The 19378-nt window shown below is 40.0% G+C and overlaps 1 protein-coding gene across 3 annotated transcripts in view; it reads right to left on the bottom strand.

Annotated features, from left to right (window-relative positions):
• Positions 1 to 11637: 11637 nt before the first annotated feature.
• Uev1A (Ubiquitin-conjugating enzyme variant 1A) overlaps positions 11638 to 19378 on the bottom strand; it is a 29922-nt gene continuing 22181 nt past the window's right edge. For all 3 annotated transcript variants that reach the window (XM_084589073.1, XM_084589072.1, XM_084589071.1), the window contains one exon: positions 11638 to 13303. In XM_084589073.1, coding sequence (XP_084445199.1) covers positions 13163 to 13303 — 141 coding nt within the window. In that variant the 3' untranslated portion in view covers positions 11638 to 13162. The remainder of the gene's footprint in view (positions 13304 to 19378) is intronic.

Below are 19378 nucleotides of genomic sequence, written 5' to 3'. Positions count from 1 at the left end.
AAGCCTAGAGCGCCAAAGATGTCAGGTGGAAGAGTAATAGCTATATGCTTGTTAGGTAACAAATTTATCTTTTGGGTTCACTTTCTTTATTTCTTAAATTTCACGGCATATGAGCAAGGGAGTAATGAAATACTACCACACTAGCAAGTTGTGCTGTTAAGTACTATATCCTCGAAGTGGCAGGGTGAGGAAAATGTGACTTGTGAAGGGAAAAACAACCTTTGTGTGATGTCAAATGGTGAGAGTAGTCACGTGGATGCCATTCCAGAGTGGAATAGTGCTTCTATAACAGCAGAATCTGGACAGCCTTTATTAGGAGAGCACATTAGCTGCTGCAAAAGACACCAACTTTAACTCTTCTTTTCTGCTTCACTTAGTTGTACAGCCATAATAATCAATCCATGCTCAACTAAGTGAAGCAGAAAAGAAGAGTTAAAGTTGGTGTCAACAATACAGTGATTTGGTGCAGTAATTGCATTTGCTTCATAAACAGGAAGGCCATTTAACTAGCCAGGGCACAATAACAGTAATGTGATGATGTTGCTGCTGCAGCTCTTTTCCTGGCTGTAACATTGAAAAATTCAGTTATCGCCAAAAGTCTCAATAATTTTGAATACAGCTACCATTATGCAATTGTGCTGGTTGGGGAAAAAAAATCTATCTTAAAGCTGGCTGAGCTTTAATGCTGATAAAATTTTCCAGCAATTCCTTGCTTATGTGGAGGCGAGATGCCTGTGTACTGTGCAATATCCGTGCACATTAAAGAATGCCAAGAGGTCGAAATTACCGGAGCGCTTCACTGCGGTGTCCTTCGTAGCCGATATCACTTTGGGACAGTAATCCAGCCCCTCATAGCATACCATACCTTGCTAATGGGTTCACTCCCTGTATCATAAATATTATCATTTCAGTTTTTTTCTTTGCTTCAAGCATTTGTGCAAAGTCCTTGTCTTGTGGATTTTAATTTGTGAATTTTGCGATTCTGCGTGTGAACAATGAAAGTGATTGAAAGCTGGGCATCTTGTGTGTAGGTGCTGCTGTCTAGGTGCCTTCGTCTAAAGAACCAAGTGTTCTTTAATTTCCTTGAAAGAGAACCACTGTAACAGTATGGTGATTATTTTATGCCTGTATTTGTGGTGCACTTGGTAGGCGAGAGCTCATGAGCTCTCTTAGAGAACAGTGATCTAGGAATCCCGGCCTCAATTCCGAATAACTGATACTCTGCTGTTTAATGAACACAGTTACAGTGTTGCTGTCATCACCTCAAATTGGAGGCACGATGAGTTGAACCTTGCTGTATGGCCCTTTCATAAGAAAATTGCAGAACTGCTCAGTGTGTTCTAATGGATCCTGCAGTCTCCCTATGTCTGTTATGCAGTGGAAGGCAAACAGTGCATTTGACCCAGTCGTTGAAAATAAGCTTATCTGCTTACACGCGAGACTTCTAAATGTGCAGTGAAAATTGCAAGGTTTTTTTTTTTTTTTTTTTTTTTTTTTCTCCACATTGTGTGGGCTTGAGGTAAGGGTTATCAGGCCCCTACTACTTTTAGTTACAGCCTTTGTCAAAAATGCATATGCCACCAATTCACAGCTAGCTCATGCAGCGAGGCTTTTGTTCTGCGACTTGTGGGCTCAGATATGGAGTAAGGACAGGTGTTCTTTTTGCTCTAGGTATCTGGAGCACTGGTGTCGCACAGTGAGCTACACTTAAAGGACTATAGACACCAAATGTTGGTGGCAATTTTCTTCTTGTTAATGATGCGTAAGTCGTTCTGTATATCAATCCACACACAGTTTTTGCTTACGACCACTAAATAACCTATAATTGAATTTTCTTTTCTCTCTAGTTTCGGTTTCGATATCCGAGAGATGGCTGTGATGTCACAATCATGTCTGAGGCGTGACATGAAAAAACAACGATATAATCGCTTATTTTTCTCTTGTAATGATTCCTGTTCTTAAGGCAAGTTGGCTTTACCATTGTAGTGAATTCACACAGCAATGATTATATCACTGTATTCTCATCCCTCACGTGACCTAGACTTGACTTTGACGTCGCAGCCATCGCTCTGCTCTTGAAACCGAAACAGGTGAGAAAAAAAATTCGATTATAAGTTATTCAGCAGTCGTAGGCGAATGTGACGTGGTGATCCATGCACAGTACTGTCCTAGGCATCAACACAAATGATAATACACGAACCCAAAAATGAGGTGTCTATAGTCCTTTAATGATTAGGAAGCGAACTCGCTCCCCTATGTATTTTTGCTAACAACTGTAATGAAGTGCGCGTGCATTCCCATTTATATGCACCAAAGCCACACGTGCAGCATTATTTGCAATGAAGTCCAATTTTTTCTGATTAATGAAAAGGTGGTTTTAAGTACACACTATGAGCAGCACCGTGCACTATCAGTCGGCACCTTAAATATGAAAATCACAAAGATAAGAGACTAGTACTATTATACTTATTTTGCTTCATCCACACTACTTTATGTGCCCTGTATATATAGAGATGGGTAAGAGCACTGTACAATTAAGGCATGTAATTATTGTGTATGTATGCATACACATACCTGCACACACATGTATATAGTGCTGATACACAATAGTGCTGTTAATAGAATTTTTTTTTATCCTAGTAGCGATACTATACAGACGTTTTCCTGTGTAGTGATCATAGTAGAGCTCAACTACAGATCTCAAGAGGCAATGTTATATAAATGTTTGTGCCCACGGTTCATGGCGTATCTTATGCCAAGAATAAGGTATAGACATGTTCTGTTCACTGTGTGAAACAAGTGGTTGACAGCTACGTATAGATGCATTTAGCAGCACTTAGCATAGTCTTCTTGAATCTGAGTGCCCTTAAAGTTCTAATGCTGTTTTACAGCAGCTTACCTTATTATCAAAAATGCCAGAGGTATGAGTGATGGGTTGTATACATAGCCGTGCATAATGTGTGAACATTAATATTGCATGTTAGTGCAGAATGTGGTTTCATGCATTTTTTGGATCTGAACAAACACTTGCATATGCAAGGTTGTAACATTCTCTGTTTTGCGAGTTCACGAAAGCACTTTAGAATGGCGACTATTTAGTTGTTTGCCACACTCATGCTGGTATAGTGAACTGCTCCCACACAAGCTTGTTTAAATGTGCTTTTTGCATGAATTGGGTTCTCAGTGAGAGGTTCTAAGTTTCATACTTCCAGATTGCAACTGTACGGTCTCATTCCCACAGGAAGTAATTATAATTTTGCATACATACTGAAGCCATAGTTTCATCGCCTTGGTCTGTATTTTATATTGTGATCCATGTTTAGCTCGTATTTCTTAGAATTTTTAGTTGCAGCACCTCCTTTCATTGCTTAGTATTTTATCTCTTCTTTTGTCAAATGCAGTAACCTAAACACACTTAGAAGTGCAGCTATACTTCAGCCCAATAGTTGATGCACTTTTTTCCTGGGTAATCTTCTTATGTATTAATTACACCCTTATATATATATATATATATATATATATATATATATATATATATATATATATATATATATATATAATATTCATTTTCAAACCACTGTTATTGTGGAGTACACTGTGCAAGATACTTTTTTTTTTTTTCGCATATTCTTGCATTTTCTGGTCATTCCAGGCTTCCTTTTTTGTACAGGTTTCATATATACTCTTAATGTAGATTGTGCAGATATGCCACCTTCATAATTTTTGTCATATATTCAACATTTTAACCTACTGATGAAGTATGCTCAAGTCACCACAATCATTGCTACAGTTTTCCTAATCGTAAAAACTTTACACCAGTATTTACCTATGTTAGCTGTAACTGCAGATCTTGAAGGTTCCACCAAGAAACTTGTTTTTTTTTTAAGGTTCCACCAAGAAACTTATCTTTTTGGCTTCAACTCCAGAACGTTAGCCATGCTATAAGATAACATTGTAGAGGAAGTAGTTGAGTGAAGGAGCAGTGAGGTCCAGTACCATTTTATAACCCAGGATTTCATTGGTAGCAAGGCCTAGTGCCAAAGGAGTTGATGCCCTTGCACCATTCAAGCCATACATTGTTATCCTCTTAAAAACTGCTTATGATTCCTCTATAGGCCATCATACATTATGACAGTCAGCATTTTTTTTTTTTTTATATTTACTTGCCAGAATCTCAGAGTAATGTCTCGCCGAGTGCACAGGTTGTGGCACATTGAAGGTGATAAGCGTGCATTTTTACTACCCAAACTGTTTAATCCACATCACAAACCAAAACTATGCTTGCAGAGTGAAAATGAAAGTGTATTCACAGTGTGAACAGCAGGCTGTCATTGCCATTGGCTAACTGAATCTTATAAAATGCACATATAGTGCATCTAGACGTTATATAATTAGTGTACTTTAGGAAATTTTCAAACTGCATGTTTGTAGTAGAGACTGGTTTCTTTGAGCCTTTTTTTTTTTCTCTCCCTTTTTTTTGTGTGTGTGTTCTCGCTTATTTGATTTCTCACTGTTAATTCTTAGTTAAAATCTTAACCTGGAAATGTGTGTATAAATCGCACGCAGTGGGTTTTCCTTGTTCCTGCATTGCATTTAATAGTGGCGTTTCAATAGAATGTTCTGTGCTGTTGATGATTATGGCAAAGGCAATCCAGCTGTTCATCTCTGAGAGTGGATACCACCTATGTACACGTGCCATATTTATGTAAAGAAGGCTTCTTTGTCCACAAAGCGATATTCTGTGTGACATGGTGCTGGTAGACATAAGCTCAAAGTGTGCAAAGGTAGCGCACTATACCAATGATATGTTTATCTGGTACAGGCCATACGAAGCTGTCTGTTTGAGCTCACAGCTCAAATCAGTTCTAGCTCCCCTTCAAAAACTAGGGCCAGTTATGGAGCAACACAAAGCATGTTCTGGATCAGTGGAGCAGTTTATGTACCACATGTATTGAGCAATAACAGTTATCAGCTCTTAGTTTTCAAGAGAATAAAACTCTAGTCTCTAATCACGAGGCTGTAGTGAACAGGATAAAGTTAGAACTTAAGGAAGTATAGATAGAGCAACTGTAAGGTCCTTGAAGTGGTGGTAGCGAGAAGTATTTCATTATGTACTGATGTTTGAAATTTAACTGCCAAACACAAAAGCAGCATATTACCTCTGCATCCTGTAATCAGCCTGCACATATTTCAACCTTTGTCAATGGCTTTATGATGAGCCATTTGACTCATTAAAAGGGAGTGCTCAACTTGACTTGCAACAGCACTTTTAAAAATTTTGCACTTGTGCAGAACATGCTGTAAAATGAATAATAGTCATTTGAAGCTATACTGGGCTGTTGAAACCATAAGCCACCAAAGTGCTTTCTCTTTCCTCAGAATTTGCCAGAATGTTCAGCAGAATGTATTTATAGTAGTGTATGGAATTGCATTTCTCGCTCATGCCTGTCTACAGAACCCCATTTAGAAGTCTTGGCACTTCAGATTTACAGCCTAGTATCTTGAAGCAACACAAAAGTGTTCCGAATAGTATTAGTCTGGTTTACTAGAATTCAGCAAACATGCTAGCACCTATTAACATCCACAACCAATATTTGGTAGTTAAGTGTTAATGGCTACTTTATACTTAGTAATTGGTGATTTTGCAAGGTTGTGAAATATGTTTCTTCCTGCTACGTTCAGCATGCTTGTCACCGAAGTTGTATTCATTAACAAAAACTTTGCCTCATTTGAACGAAAATTTTCAAGCGAATAGCATTGTTTAAGTCAATGTTCCTGTTTCTTAAACCTGGTGGCAGCCCTTTTCAATACCTGATTTTTTTACCTGAACCCCAATGTACAACTTTACAATGTGTAAAAGTATTGCCCATATCCTTGTTAATAAAAGGTGCTTACCCTGTTGTATGGTGGTTTGAGTTTATTGGGATTTTTGGAGGGGGGGGGGGGGGGTTGCCATATACCTGTGACTCCAACAAAGAATCAAAATGTTCATCAGTCTGTGCATGCTTGACTAGGGATCATTTTTTTCATCGGAATAATTGTGTGCTGTTATGTCATTTGTTAAAAGAATACGCTGCTTGTTTGCAGTCTCTCTCGCTTGAAATTTCCTCTCTAGAAAATATTTTTTGATATTACTTTGATTATATTTGTTTATTGCTGAAAAATAATGCACAATGTGAACACAGATCAAAGTCAAGTCAATCTACACTGGTTGTTTGTCCTTCAAGATCAACAAATGCACTCCTAGAGGTGTCTTTGGCTTTGTAAAATAAAACTTAAATATAAACATAGAATGCAGCTGTCAACCAACAGAACACTTCTACATGCCTACCAAAGCAATAAGTTGAAGCTTGCCTGTGTTTCATTCGTTGGCTGCAGGAAGTAACTCTAGGAAACCTGTTTTGGTGTTTCCTAGATTTGCTTTAATGTATGTGATGCTTCAAAACAGACTAGAAGCACAAAAATAATGAGTACAAAGTGCAGGCATCCAAGATGGTGCAGCAACCCTTGTAAAGACCCCCTCAAGGACGGATAGTGCACAGCTTGTGCACCCCTCTTCCCCCCCCCCCCCCCCCCAAACTCCTTCATTTCCCACACTCCCAAATGTTGACATGCTCAAGGGGCTCCTTTCTACCTCTTGCTGACCACTTTGATTTCCCCATCCCTGTCTCCTTACTACCCTTTATTTCCGCTGCTCCAGTTCAGGGCTTCAGGTGCTTCCACCGCTTACCAGCAAAAATCTTTTTACTTCCTTTTTTTTTATTATTTGAAATAACCATTTACTACTACTAGGCAGACTGCACAGTTCTGCAATATTGTCAGATCAGTGGAACTCCGTTGTCGCAGTACATGAAAAAGACGGCATGTTCAGTCTTGGGAAGAACGAATTACGAATTTAGATTAAACTAGTTTGCACGGCAGTCAAATTTGGAGAAACTTGTAACAGGCCCTATGCTTGAGAAAGCTTTTCAAGTTTGGAAGTTTCAGCTGCTTTTAAAAGGAGGGGCCCGTTTCAACTAGAATTGAGAATACCCATTGTGCTTGTAAAGGCAGTGCAACAGATTATGGGAAGTTTGCAGTCATGGTGCTGCAACTCAATTTTATACGTTAAAAATTCTCCAAGCATTTCTTTTTTTTTTTTTTTTTATTCTAAAAGCTGGCTCATGTTATTCTGCACGAGTAGCAAAGGAAGAGTACAGGCTTGAGCCTGTGACATGGATTTTAAATTATAGTTTATGATGTGCCTTCTTTCCGGATGATCATGGCAACTAAAATAGAACACAGTTCGCATATCAGTGCTCGCTTGATTCATGTAAAACTGCTTCAACTACTTCAGCTGTCATCAGTTCAAGTAAAAGGCAATGCCATACATATGCTCATAATTATCATCTTTTAATTTACTATTGTGAAACAAAAGGGCTGTACACACTTTCCTTAAATTTACAGCTACTGTACAAAGTATGTTAAAATATTGTAAACACAAAAATTTCAAAGGCGCCCGACTACTGTGCCGGAGTAACCGGGTTCTATCCCGACCGCCAACGGCTGCGTTTAGATGGAGGCAAAACGAAGTGGCTTCCATGTGCTGTGTGATGTCAGTGCACGTTAAAGATCCCCAGGTGGTCAAAATTACTCTGCAGCCCTCCACTACGGCACCCCTTTCTCTCTTTCTGCTTTAACTCCCACCTTCCTTCCCTTACGGTGTGGTTCAGGTGTCCACAGATTAAGTGCGACAGATATTGCACCTTTCCTGTGAACCAATTATTATCTTTAATGTTATCTCCCTAGCAATACCTCTTAATTAATAGAAAAAAAAAACCCATAAAGTGACACTAAGTGTCACTTCTTGTTACTTTTGTCCACAGCGCATGCGGTGGTGCAGTATTTAAGATGCTTGACTACTGTGCTGGAGTACCCAGATTCGATCCCGACCGTCGGCAGCTGCGTTTCGATAGAGGCGAAACGGAGTGGCGTCTATGTGCTGTGTGATATCAGTGCACGTCAAAGATCCCCAGGTGATCGAAATTACTCCGGAGCCCTCCATTATGGCGTCTCTCATAGCCCGAGTCGCTTTGGGACGTTAAACCCTACAAACCTAACATGTATTTTAACTTTTAAGGCCCTTAGGGCAAAAGGGTCATGCTTTTTAAACAGCCTTTTTTGCGATGACCTCAAGCCTTATTCAGATTTTATGCAAAGCCTCCAGTTATAGAAAAAAAAAAAAATTATCCATGAGCTAACATACATGCGCTAACCTTTCTCCCTTCAATGCCCCCAGTGAGCAGTGTTCTGTAGTGATAACGTTGTTAATGAAGGTTGCCAACATTGGTGGTGACAGCAGCTGCAGCAAACAAAAATTCAATCATGCTACCCCTTCATGATCATGAGCTCATCCTATGAGTGATTAGAATGGAGCATTGCAGAATTCACTTGCCAGCCAATGAGAATGATATCAAAGTTCCTAGCTGTAGACTTGAATGGGTTTTCTCTTGGATGGGGGAAGTGGGTGGCGATACATCATGCTATATCTTGGTTCCAAGGGAAAACAGCATCTAGGAGCTTCCACAATCCTTTGCTAATATGGACAAGTAGGTGTCAACACAGATTGCCAGTGGCTACTTTTCCCTTCTCAAAACTATATAAATAACTGTTAGTTCAGCCTGCAAGTGCCTCATCTGCTATCTTTACACTGCCGCTTTGCTGGCCCATAATTACTTACCAACCTTTGTCGCCACTGCGCGTTACCCACAATGTTGCTGATGGAGCCTGCTGCTCACAACCATACTTTTTTTTTTTTTTTGTAGTGTTACCACAGTGCAATCCTGCAGCCTTTAAAAGCTTACAGTTAATCAGTCTTACACACTAAGAGTACACAATTAAGCAGTGCGACCAGAATTAGTATGGCCATGCACCCTATCTTTGGACAGTTGAGAGTAGTCTCATGAACTGCTTTGTACAAGAAAAGAGACAAAGTAGGCCAGACTGAAATTTCACCGCTATTGAAACCAAATTTGTCAAGAATGAGAATAAATATGGTAATGCGTCAAAATTCAAAATGGGGAATCAGTTACAGAATCAATGGACACAAGGTTTAGCTAGAGGAGACTCTCTGCTGCCTCACTCTCATGCAGCGTGTTCTCCACAAAGAGGCAAAGGGCACAAAACGTTGCCTACCATACTCCACATGCATTAAAAATGTAGCATGTGGGCAAATCCATGGAAGTGATAAAACAAAAATACTTGATCGACCACATGCACTCGACAGAAAAATGTGGACTATTTCTGTGCAGCTAGCATCACTCCTCTTGCCAACACGCCATACACTTTTTAACTCATCCCCTTGGAAGAGCATTTTAAGCAAATCTCTTGAACTTTGTTACTGTTCAACTAAGGAAGTGTCAAGGATATTTTTGTTTATTAAAAGCAATAAATCGAGACTATTTCACACTTCCACTTATAAATTCTGAAGCAGTTTTTCTTTGTGGGCAAGTCAAGAGCCAAGGAGCATATTCTCACCTCTCTAATACCACACATCAGCACTGCCCTATCAGCTGTCACCTTGTAGTAAATTCTGTTATGAACACAGCGACAAGCCATTTTGCTCCCTCAGTACGTTCAGTATTTATATTGCACAAGCCTCATATACTTCAGAGAAATGCTGTATCCACAAATTCAACAATCATTAACCCCCATAACGTCCAGTGCATCACTCGGATACGATACAGATGGTGGAATAGTAATATTTAGCATTTCCGTCACATCCTGAAAGCATTGCACTAACTACACTTCCCAACACATTTATGCAAGCAAAGTGAATGTTTGATCTGTCACTGGGGAATATAGCATGCAGAAATATCGGTCACTGCAAAAGCTGACCCCACCAGCAAAAAATGCATAAAATTGTTAGCTGTAATTTTACAGTATATAACAGATCAATTCTTAATCTTAATAATGAAATGATAGAAAACTTTTATCCAGCATTTTGATCATATGGTTATTGCACGTTTTCCTGTTTGCTTATGGGGGTTCAACATCCCAAAGGAAATCTGGCTGTGAGGGACAGTGGAACGTTCCAGATTACTTTAACCTACCAAGGTTCTTTAATGCTTACTAACATGACACTGAACATGATGCCTTGTGCTTTGCCTACACCAGAACGCAGCCACTGCAGGCGGGATCAAACTCAGGTCTCCAGGATCATTGTTAAGTGCCATAACCAATGAGTCACTGCAGCGGAGCTAGTCGGCACAGGTAACATTTCTAATGCTCGCATTTATAATTGCAATTAAAGACGCTAGATTATGCATGCGGAAAAACAATTATAAAGTTGATTTTGTTCACTTTAAAATGTACTTCCAGTTCCTGCCTATACAACAGACTGCTCAAGAAAAATAGAGGCCCCAGAAGCTGCATATCAAAATGCACGCACATCACCCCAAATCACGAACTGCTTCCTCTACACATTGTGAGAAACGCCGCTTGGACGCAGTGACCACATCATTGTTCACTCCTCTCCTTCATGGCATCCGCACACCTTTTTTTATTTATTTGACCACACCATTCATCCTTCATAGCATTCTTTTATGCTCAGAGGCAATAAACATCGCAAAAAATAAATATGAGCATTTGAATGACTACAGGCAGATTGGAGCCACATCACACATTGGCTCTGGCAAAAAGAAAATTACCAATGCGCGTTGCTTGAGAGAGTCAACTTAATGGCTATCGAAAATGCACTTTAAATTTTGCAACAAAAAATAAAGTCCCCAAGCAATAGGGCATGCAACGGTGCATGTTTATGCACTAGGAAACTAGTAAGCACACTAATGCATGTGCCTAGCACTAAAATGCCGAGAGTATATTTGGGCAAACATTACAAAAATATATATAATTCCTGCAGTATGATAGGGTCAATACAAAGTATATTTAAAGCTTTTTTTTTTTTCTCTCCACCCAATTCTGCCAACCAGGAAGTCACTTCTGGGTGCATTTAAGCTATTGGAAGCTATAGGAGCATGAAACAAGAGTTCAGGTATACGTAAACATGCTATGCATGCATAGTGCAACAAATAGTCCAAGCTCTGGCCATTGCCACTCTGTACCAGAACTCTCCTTGCTAGCCATCAACGTGGAATTTGAAAAAGTAACAAGGACCAAAAACAAATGGTAAAAAAATTTGGTGATCAGTTAAAAACAAAACAGCACGAAAGAAGAAGACTAAAGAAGAGAATAACACACCACAAGCGCTGTGTGTTATTCTCTTCTTTCGTCTTCGTGTTTCGCACCTATCAGTTTTAACTATGTATCACCAACTTGCCCGCTTAGCTATTCTGATGTTCAGCACTGCTTACAAGAGCAGACATTAAAAATAAATTATTCCAAGTCATCCAGTACTTCAAGGAATCCTGCACTATCCTTCAGAGTGACGAGTCTATGCACAGATTATCTACATAATACTTACGTTAAATGCATTGTTGCAACAGAAATTTCACAACTATAGTTCCTAATGTATTGGATGCTCTTCCTTTAGAGATAATGCAGCGCACTATCATGCATGTGCGGTATATGAGAAACTTGATAACGCTGAGTAAAAAAAAGTCTTTCTTCCAGATGAATTCCAGTCCTGACAAAAATTGCTTCGAAGCAATGAAGAACTTTTTTATTATGTCATTCTCCCACAATACACAAATTTCACAGGCATTTCTTACTTTCCTACTTAAAACGTTAAAAAAAAAAAAAAAAAGAAGCTACTCCTTTTGCATCATATATGCACTCAGCTACCATACAGGACTGCAAGTAATACCCAGACAAAAATAACTAGCTTTCACTCACAATGTCGCTGGTCGTCACGTAAGAAAAATTTCGTAATGCAGATAACAGCACCCTTACAAAGAATTCCAGGCAATCCAAAGAATAAGCCTGACAAACCTACATAATCCACAACACCAACAGAAGGCAAAAATAAATGGAGAAGGGAGAAATGAGTACCTCGCACTTAATATTAAAGACGAGTTTGTTTAGCAGGCGTGACACAGCACGGCACACGCCCACTTTTCTGCTAAAATTGCCTTACGTCGAATTTGTGCCATGAAAACAAATATTCATCAAAACCTCCACACAATCAAAATTACTGCCTCAGGATTGCTGCCAACATGTACTTCTGGCCACAATTGGCACACAACTCAAGGCACACCATATGCACACTACCTTTACAGCAACTCTTGGGGTGCACAGTACAGCAATTCGTCTTAGCAATGCACACTTTGTACGTGCACAAAACGCCCCACCAAAGTTGGGCAGAAAATAGAGCAATAGTAAAACACTGGCCAAAAGGCTTTGTTTATCAAACAACTAGATTGCTTCATTCAGCGATGTTTACAGCTGAAATGTGACAGCTGGTGGACGACAACAGGCTATATGCCAGAAAAGCATCCTTTGTTTTGCTATCAATTCCTACGTACTGATCTCCCTGCATGCACTTTGGGAAGGAAGAACAGAAGCCTGGAGGTAAGGGTGTTTGCAATCCTGCCCCTACCTAAAGTAGAAACTGTGCAAAATACAAACTGATGAAGGAAAGTATGCCTTCAAGATAGCCTTTATTTGCCTTCCTGCATAAGTCATTTTGCAAGTTTCAAAATAAGACTGGTCTCTACTGCAAACATAGCACACGCCTCTATGTGAAATGTTCTAAGGCCGTACCATTTCTGAAGGAAATGACAGAGCTTGCCACTTGCTTTTAAATATGAAGTCCACAAATAATTTACCAAAGTGCTACTAGCGCTTGCTTTTCTAAAAGCAAAGATAACAGATGTGAATATCGCAAACAAAATGTGAAGGGGAAAACAAGCTCTCCTGGCATGCAAAATAAAAGTATACTCAAAGGCAGAAACATTTACAGGAAGGAGAAGGAGCCTCAGCTGTGGCCACAGGTGGTCATATTCACCACATCGGAATAACAACAGCAGCGCTCATGAGCAACGCAGGAGGAAGTAAACAAGTGAGGCAGGTGAGGTTCTCAGGCACAAGCAGTTTTATAGAAAAGAGGACAAAAACTGTTTACAGCAGTGAAAAACAAACGGGGGACTGAGGGGGGTCAAAACGAGACACAGAGACAGCGGTGGTGGTGGCAGCAGCAGCCCAGTACAGGAGTGGAAGGCGCCTCTCAGAAGGTGGATCCTTCAGGTGGCTGAGCCATTCTCTGGTTCTCCTTCAGGGTCATGGCACGCCTCAACTCCTGCAGCACTGTCTTGATGGAGTAGCTCCTCTGCCAGCGGTTGAGCACATTCAGGCTGCGCTTCTCCACCTGCCAGCATATTGCAATTGTTTATTTACCCTGCCCACGAACAGCAATTGCCTTGGTTATGGTACACAACACAATATGCAGTCATAACTAGAAACATAATTTGAATTCACCTAGAGTGGATGCAAAAATGTCAACAACATTACTATCATCACGGTTAGCTAAACTGTTATACAAAAATTATACTCATATGAACGGGTTAGTCCTGCAAACTGTTTTGACAGAAAAAACATTATGATAGCGAAGCATTTTTTTTTTTTTTTTTGGTGGATTGAAACATAAATTCCAAGATGTGTGAGCAGTCTATTTGGGCGTGTATACATTTATAAAAGAATATCAGATCTCGTTTCTCTTTCCTAGCGGACAGATTTTCGAGGTTGTACTTCTTGTATACTCATAATAATAACGCCATCTCTCATAGTACATGCGTACGAAACAACGTTGAACATTTTCAATTTTTTCTTCCAGAACAATACCAATGGAGCTCCAAATAACAGAAGCAAATTCAAGCTTAGGGTGCTCAAGTGAACAAAACAGATGTATCATGCAATGGGGATCACTGAATCTGCATGTAATCCTTACAATAAACCCAGATATTGAGGAAGCAGAATTAATAATATAGTTAACATGTTCATAAAATCTCAAGCACGAGTCCACGTAAACACCGAGATCCCGAATGCTCTTCTCTTTCTTTAAGCTTTCATCGCCAACAGAATAACAAAAATCAACAGCAACATGCTTCCTTGTAAATGAAACAACTTTCGTCTTGGACGTGTTTAAAATAAGACCATTTCTAGTACACCACTTTTCAACATTACAGATATCATCTTGCAATGCTGCACATTCCTCTAGATCAGGAACAGGCATAAATAACTTAATATCATCTGCATATTGAAGCATATGTGCCCTATCAATTGTTAAAAAATTTATTATCAATTATTATAATTTTTTTTTTACAGCAAAGAATGTAGAATGCCTTACAATAGTGTACCAACACAGTATGAAGTCACTCAGCATGAGAAGCTCCTTTGTTCTTCACATTACTTGCAAAGCTCGGCTATGTGCTGACGACTGTGTCGTCTACCATGTTGTGAAAAGTTCTTCTGATGTGCTGAAACTTCAGCGAGACTTAGATTCTATTCAATGCTGGTGCTCAAAATGGCAGTCTTTAATACTTGAAAATGCAAACTTATCTCGTTCACTCGAAAGTGTTCCCAGCAGCTCAGACGTGTTCAACCAGAGCATTGTCGTATATGTAAAAATGATGCTGAGGTGGTATTACTCATTTCGCTTATATTAAGATTAAGTTTATTAGTCTAAGGCCTGGTTCAGTGACCTATTGTAGCGTAATTTGTGCCGCAATATTTTCTTTATCAATGGTTTTTTTTGTTGTACTTTCAGCCTTTCCAGTAACAAATGCTATTTGTCATTCCTTCCCTGCAATAAATAATGCCTTCGGGCACTGCAGGACTCTGTAATAAATTTTTAAAAATGTACTCTGGTTCATTTTGGTACCAGACTCAAAATACAGCACCTGAAGTAGCTTAGTGTGACTATCTTTCCAAAGGCGAGAAATACTGGTCCCTACTTTTCTAGTAGTCTTCGAGATAGTGGCATTGTATTGTAAGTTGAGCTACTGTTAAGGCACACACTATGTTGTTTCCTATGTGTGATGCTTTCAAGTCTAAGCTTGTGATGCAGATCTACACATCTTGAGGCAATAATGTTAACTTTCTACACCACTTTAACCATCACTGGATGCCTTAGCATATGAAGTGAAGAAAGGCAACGTACTGTAACCAAGTATTTAGCTCGTACATTTGAATGACCTTTTTTTCACTTGCGCAACATCTAAAACCCATTTTCAAGAGGCTGGACAATAAGTCTGGTTATTATTTATTGGTGGCACATGTGTAAAGGTGCAGACAAGACTCAGAGGCAATGCAAAGGGAACACTAATGACAAACAGGTTGCAGAGGAAAAACTGAGACCACACTGCAAAAGCAGCAATAATAATTAGCAGTACAATGAGAGTAAGTGAAAAGTAGAAGCTGTTTGGGTTAGTTTGTGGAGCGCACTGAGCACGAGTAAAACGACAAATGAGAACGAGGAAAGGAGAGTTTTTTTTTTTTTTTTTTCATATATAGGTCACTTGAGAGAGAAAACCAGAAATTGGAAGAAAAAAAAAAGCAGCTCACTAAAGATAAGAAACCAAACACACATAGAACTGAAGAAGTGGGTTAACAATCAATGGTTCACAGCAGGGCAACGCTCTATAGAATGGTCAGTCCATTCTGAAAGAATGCAGACTTCAATGCCTTGTCCACATGAATGCAACAGAGAAACTAGAGCATGCAAAGATGGTCGCAAGAGTAAGCAAAGCAGCGAGTTGACAAACAGAACAGGTCTGTGAGGAAGGTTGACTTGTGTCTGTCGTCTCTGTGCGACCACTCGGTGAAGCATGCTTACAAGTAATGCAGCAGGATTCTCTTCAGCATAAATGCAAGTGCATACGTCAGTCGGAGAAGTGCAGCGATTGTGATGCGCCGCTATTGATACAAAGCCTGCATGAGGCATTGCCTGTCATATTTTGTGAAGTGCGGGACTTAAAATCCGAAATTATCCAAGCGCTGACCGCACCAAAACTCCACTGGAAATGCGGCTCTCTGCCCGTCGCTGTCCCAGACCAGTCGCACTGCCGCTTAGGTGGCGGTGGGAACAAGGCGCACCACACCTGTCTCGAGCGACGCAACACACACCTAGTGCGTTTTGACTGAGCGGCCGTAGCGAAGGCATGGGCGCGGTACTCAGAATTGGATCAAAGAAGTTTCTAACTGACCTGAACTTGACACTGCAAGCTGTGCTCTGAACAGAAGAAAATACAGTTCTAAACTACTGTTTCTTGCAGTAAATGCAAAGTCTATACGTATCTCAATGCTTATCACAACTGTTTCCATGAATGGCATAAACACCTGTCAGAGAAGTGAGTAAGGTAAATGGTGCAAGAAAGCACAAAAAAAAAAAGTTGTAAATAAGCTTGTCAACTTTATTTTGCCTCAAATTAAGGAAAGAGGCGATGTACAGCCTTTGTCAAAAGTTTAGAGCCCAGGGGGTTTGCTTTTAAGGCATATATTACGACTTCTCTAACAATCGTGGAAGTCCTAGCTATTGGAGAGGGTAGGATAAAAAATCTTCTTGCCTTCAGCAAGTTTGGAAACCTGGAATGCATTACGAGCCACATAGTATGGCTCAGAAGTAGACCCCCTGGGCTCTAATCATTTGACAAAGGGTGTACCTCACTTTGTGCGTGCTGGAATGTTTTATTATAGCATTTGGTCGCCATGTTCACGCATTTCCACATTTTTAGGTTTAAAATTAGAAATCTTGTATTTGAGCTTTCTTTTTTTCTTTTATGTAGTAATTTAGGCATCTCATTCTTTTTCGTATTTTATATTTTGCCGCCCTTTGATATATGTTATAAAAATATTGTGCAGAAAATTAATTAGAAAATATTTTCGAACATCTATTAGAATTGCCTATTTGTCTCAGGTCCCAAAAGAGTTTTAATGTCAAAGAATGAAACCTACATACAGGTAGCTGCCCTAAACTGGTGAACTTTTAGTTAATTTGGTTTGGTTAGAGGCGGCAAGCTCAGCCTTGCCTCTGGAAGCAGTTGTGCAATCATTTTTCTGCGAAGAAATGCAGAGACAGAAGCGATTTGTTTGGCGATGGCTTGGACAACCTATTGCATTGATTAGAACAAACTGAAGAGAACACAAGCAAAAAAAGGCTAGCATTGGGTTGTGTCACATGGCTTAGTGTACTAAAGAAAAATGTGGTAAACTTTAAACTACCAAGTTTTCACAAAGAAAAAAAAAAAAAACCGTTGAAAATAAAGTACTAGAATATAGAATATAGTGGGGGAGGTGAACACTGAAGGGGTAGGTGAATATGACTACTTAGGACAGGTAGTAACCGCAGATCCAGACCATGAAAGTGAAATAACTAAGAAAATAAGATTGGGATGGAAGGCATTTAGAACTAGGGAAAAAAAGCAATTTAGCTTATGATGCACATTCTTGAATTTTTTTAGTGTGGATTCTTACTTCCATATTCAAGCATTTACAACTTTTTCAAAGATTTTTTTCAGAAAAAATTAGAAATCTCTTTATAAAATTTTTATACAATAAGAAATTTATACTTTGTGTGTGAAAACCCATTTATTCATCTGCATTACGATATATGTTGTACCAAGATAGTGCAAAATTTCATTAATTAAAATATCATTTCTAACACCTATCAGATTTTTCTGCTTATTTCATGGTACCTAATGAGTTAAATTTATGCTATCCTGCCACCGCCATCGGACGCATGCATTGGACAGCCAAGCCGTTTCACACACACTGCTTTTGCATGTCACTGGTTTTTTAGTTTTATTTTGGGATGGCATCACGCACGTTTTTCTCTCTTGCATCCCTGTGCTTCCTCCGCTCGCTAACTATGCTGAACCATCGCGTTTTGAGGATGCTCCACTATGCAGTGAAGAAGCCTGCTGTCAGTTTCATCTCCAATGTGAAGACAGCCATATTCCAGGCGTTAATAAAATTGCTATGTCGCAGTTTTCAGCAGTTTTTTGGGGTCATTTGGTAATTTAAACTAATATGATTTTACTGTATCAGGCACGATTCTGATAGCAAGGCGACTTTTTGTTTTGTTTTTTTTTCTGGTTAAGCGTCTGTACACTGGACCCAGAAGTGCCTGCGCATTGTAGCATGCATGGAACAAGTACCACGAAAGTACCATCCTTCGTGGCGGCATAGCTGTGGGGGCATGGCAGTCGGAAAGTGGAGCCGTGTATGAATGCTTCCCGCTCCATGCGTGCATGCTTGCTGCTCCTGACGATAGTAGCTTAGCTCTGTGCAACGTCTGGAGGAGGCAGTAAAGTCTCATCTGCTCTTATGCAGTGCTTGCCAAGGGACAGTAGCCAAAGATGTGGTGGTACAGTTCCGCTTAAGTTCTCACGAGGACTTTTGTGAAAGAAAAATAACAAAATTTAGAGGGTATTAGTGTTCTTACATAGATGTGCCCTATAGTAGATCAGAATTCAAAGGTTTTCAAGGTTCAGACGGGAATTCTCAGACCCTCAAGGCCCACCTGATTTATCCAAGCGTTTAGCTTTGGCAGTTAGCTAAAATTAATAGCAATACTTTCTTCTCAGCCCATCAATAACGCTCGACTAATTTGAGCTTCAAGATTTGGCAGTTAAAAATTCCTCGATACTCATTCACAAGACTGGCAGTCACATACAAAGAAAAGGGAGTGTGCTTTCATGAAAACAACGGACAGTTTGTTTCGAAAACCTTGAAAAAATTTCTAAAATGACATTCCGCATGCTTACGCATGATGCAAATTTTATTTCTCGTGCTGAAGGAGGAGGAAGAGGAAACAACTTTAACGCAATATTAAGCATCGAGAATGTCCTGAGCCAGGGTCACCAAGGCCAACTGGTCTTTCAGCTGGTCAGAGGCTAACCAAGCCCGCCATATTGAGGAAGGAGGGTGTGGAAAGTGAGGAGACTATTGTTTTCATCGCTGTAGGGACACGAGAGTTCAAAACCAAACATGCAAAAACAAAGCTACAATGTGCTGAGGTGACAGCTACACATGAACTGTAACGGACTAGCTGGGCTCGAAATGTACCCGCAGCTTTGTACATGATGTATGAAGGACGCCGCAGTTGGTTCGGAGATTCACCGGCACAGCGTAGAGAAGGCTCCAGGCAGGGGCGGTGATTGCTTTGGTTCGGTTTATGGAGTTTAACATCCCAAAGCAACATAGGCTATGAGAGAGGCCGTGGAGGTCTCGGGAAGTTTCAACCACCTGGGGTTCTCCAACGTGCACTGACATCGCACAGCACAGGGGCGCTTTGCTTTTCGCCTCCATCGAAAAGTGACTACTGCAGCTGGCATTCAATCCCCCGTCATCGGGCACAACAATTGAGAGCTGTAACCACTGCACCACCTTGGCAAGCACGGAGGCAGTGAGTAATTAAGGTTTATTATATACTCTTTAAACCGTA

This window comes from Amblyomma maculatum, chromosome 1, assembly GCF_055883805.1.
Source record: "Amblyomma maculatum isolate TAMU_Amacu chromosome 1, ASM5588380v1, whole genome shotgun sequence".
Taxonomy (NCBI): Eukaryota; Metazoa; Arthropoda; class Arachnida; order Ixodida; family Ixodidae; genus Amblyomma; species Amblyomma maculatum.
Note: the sequence above shows the minus strand (reverse complement) of the source record. Positions and strands in the feature narration are given on the sequence as shown.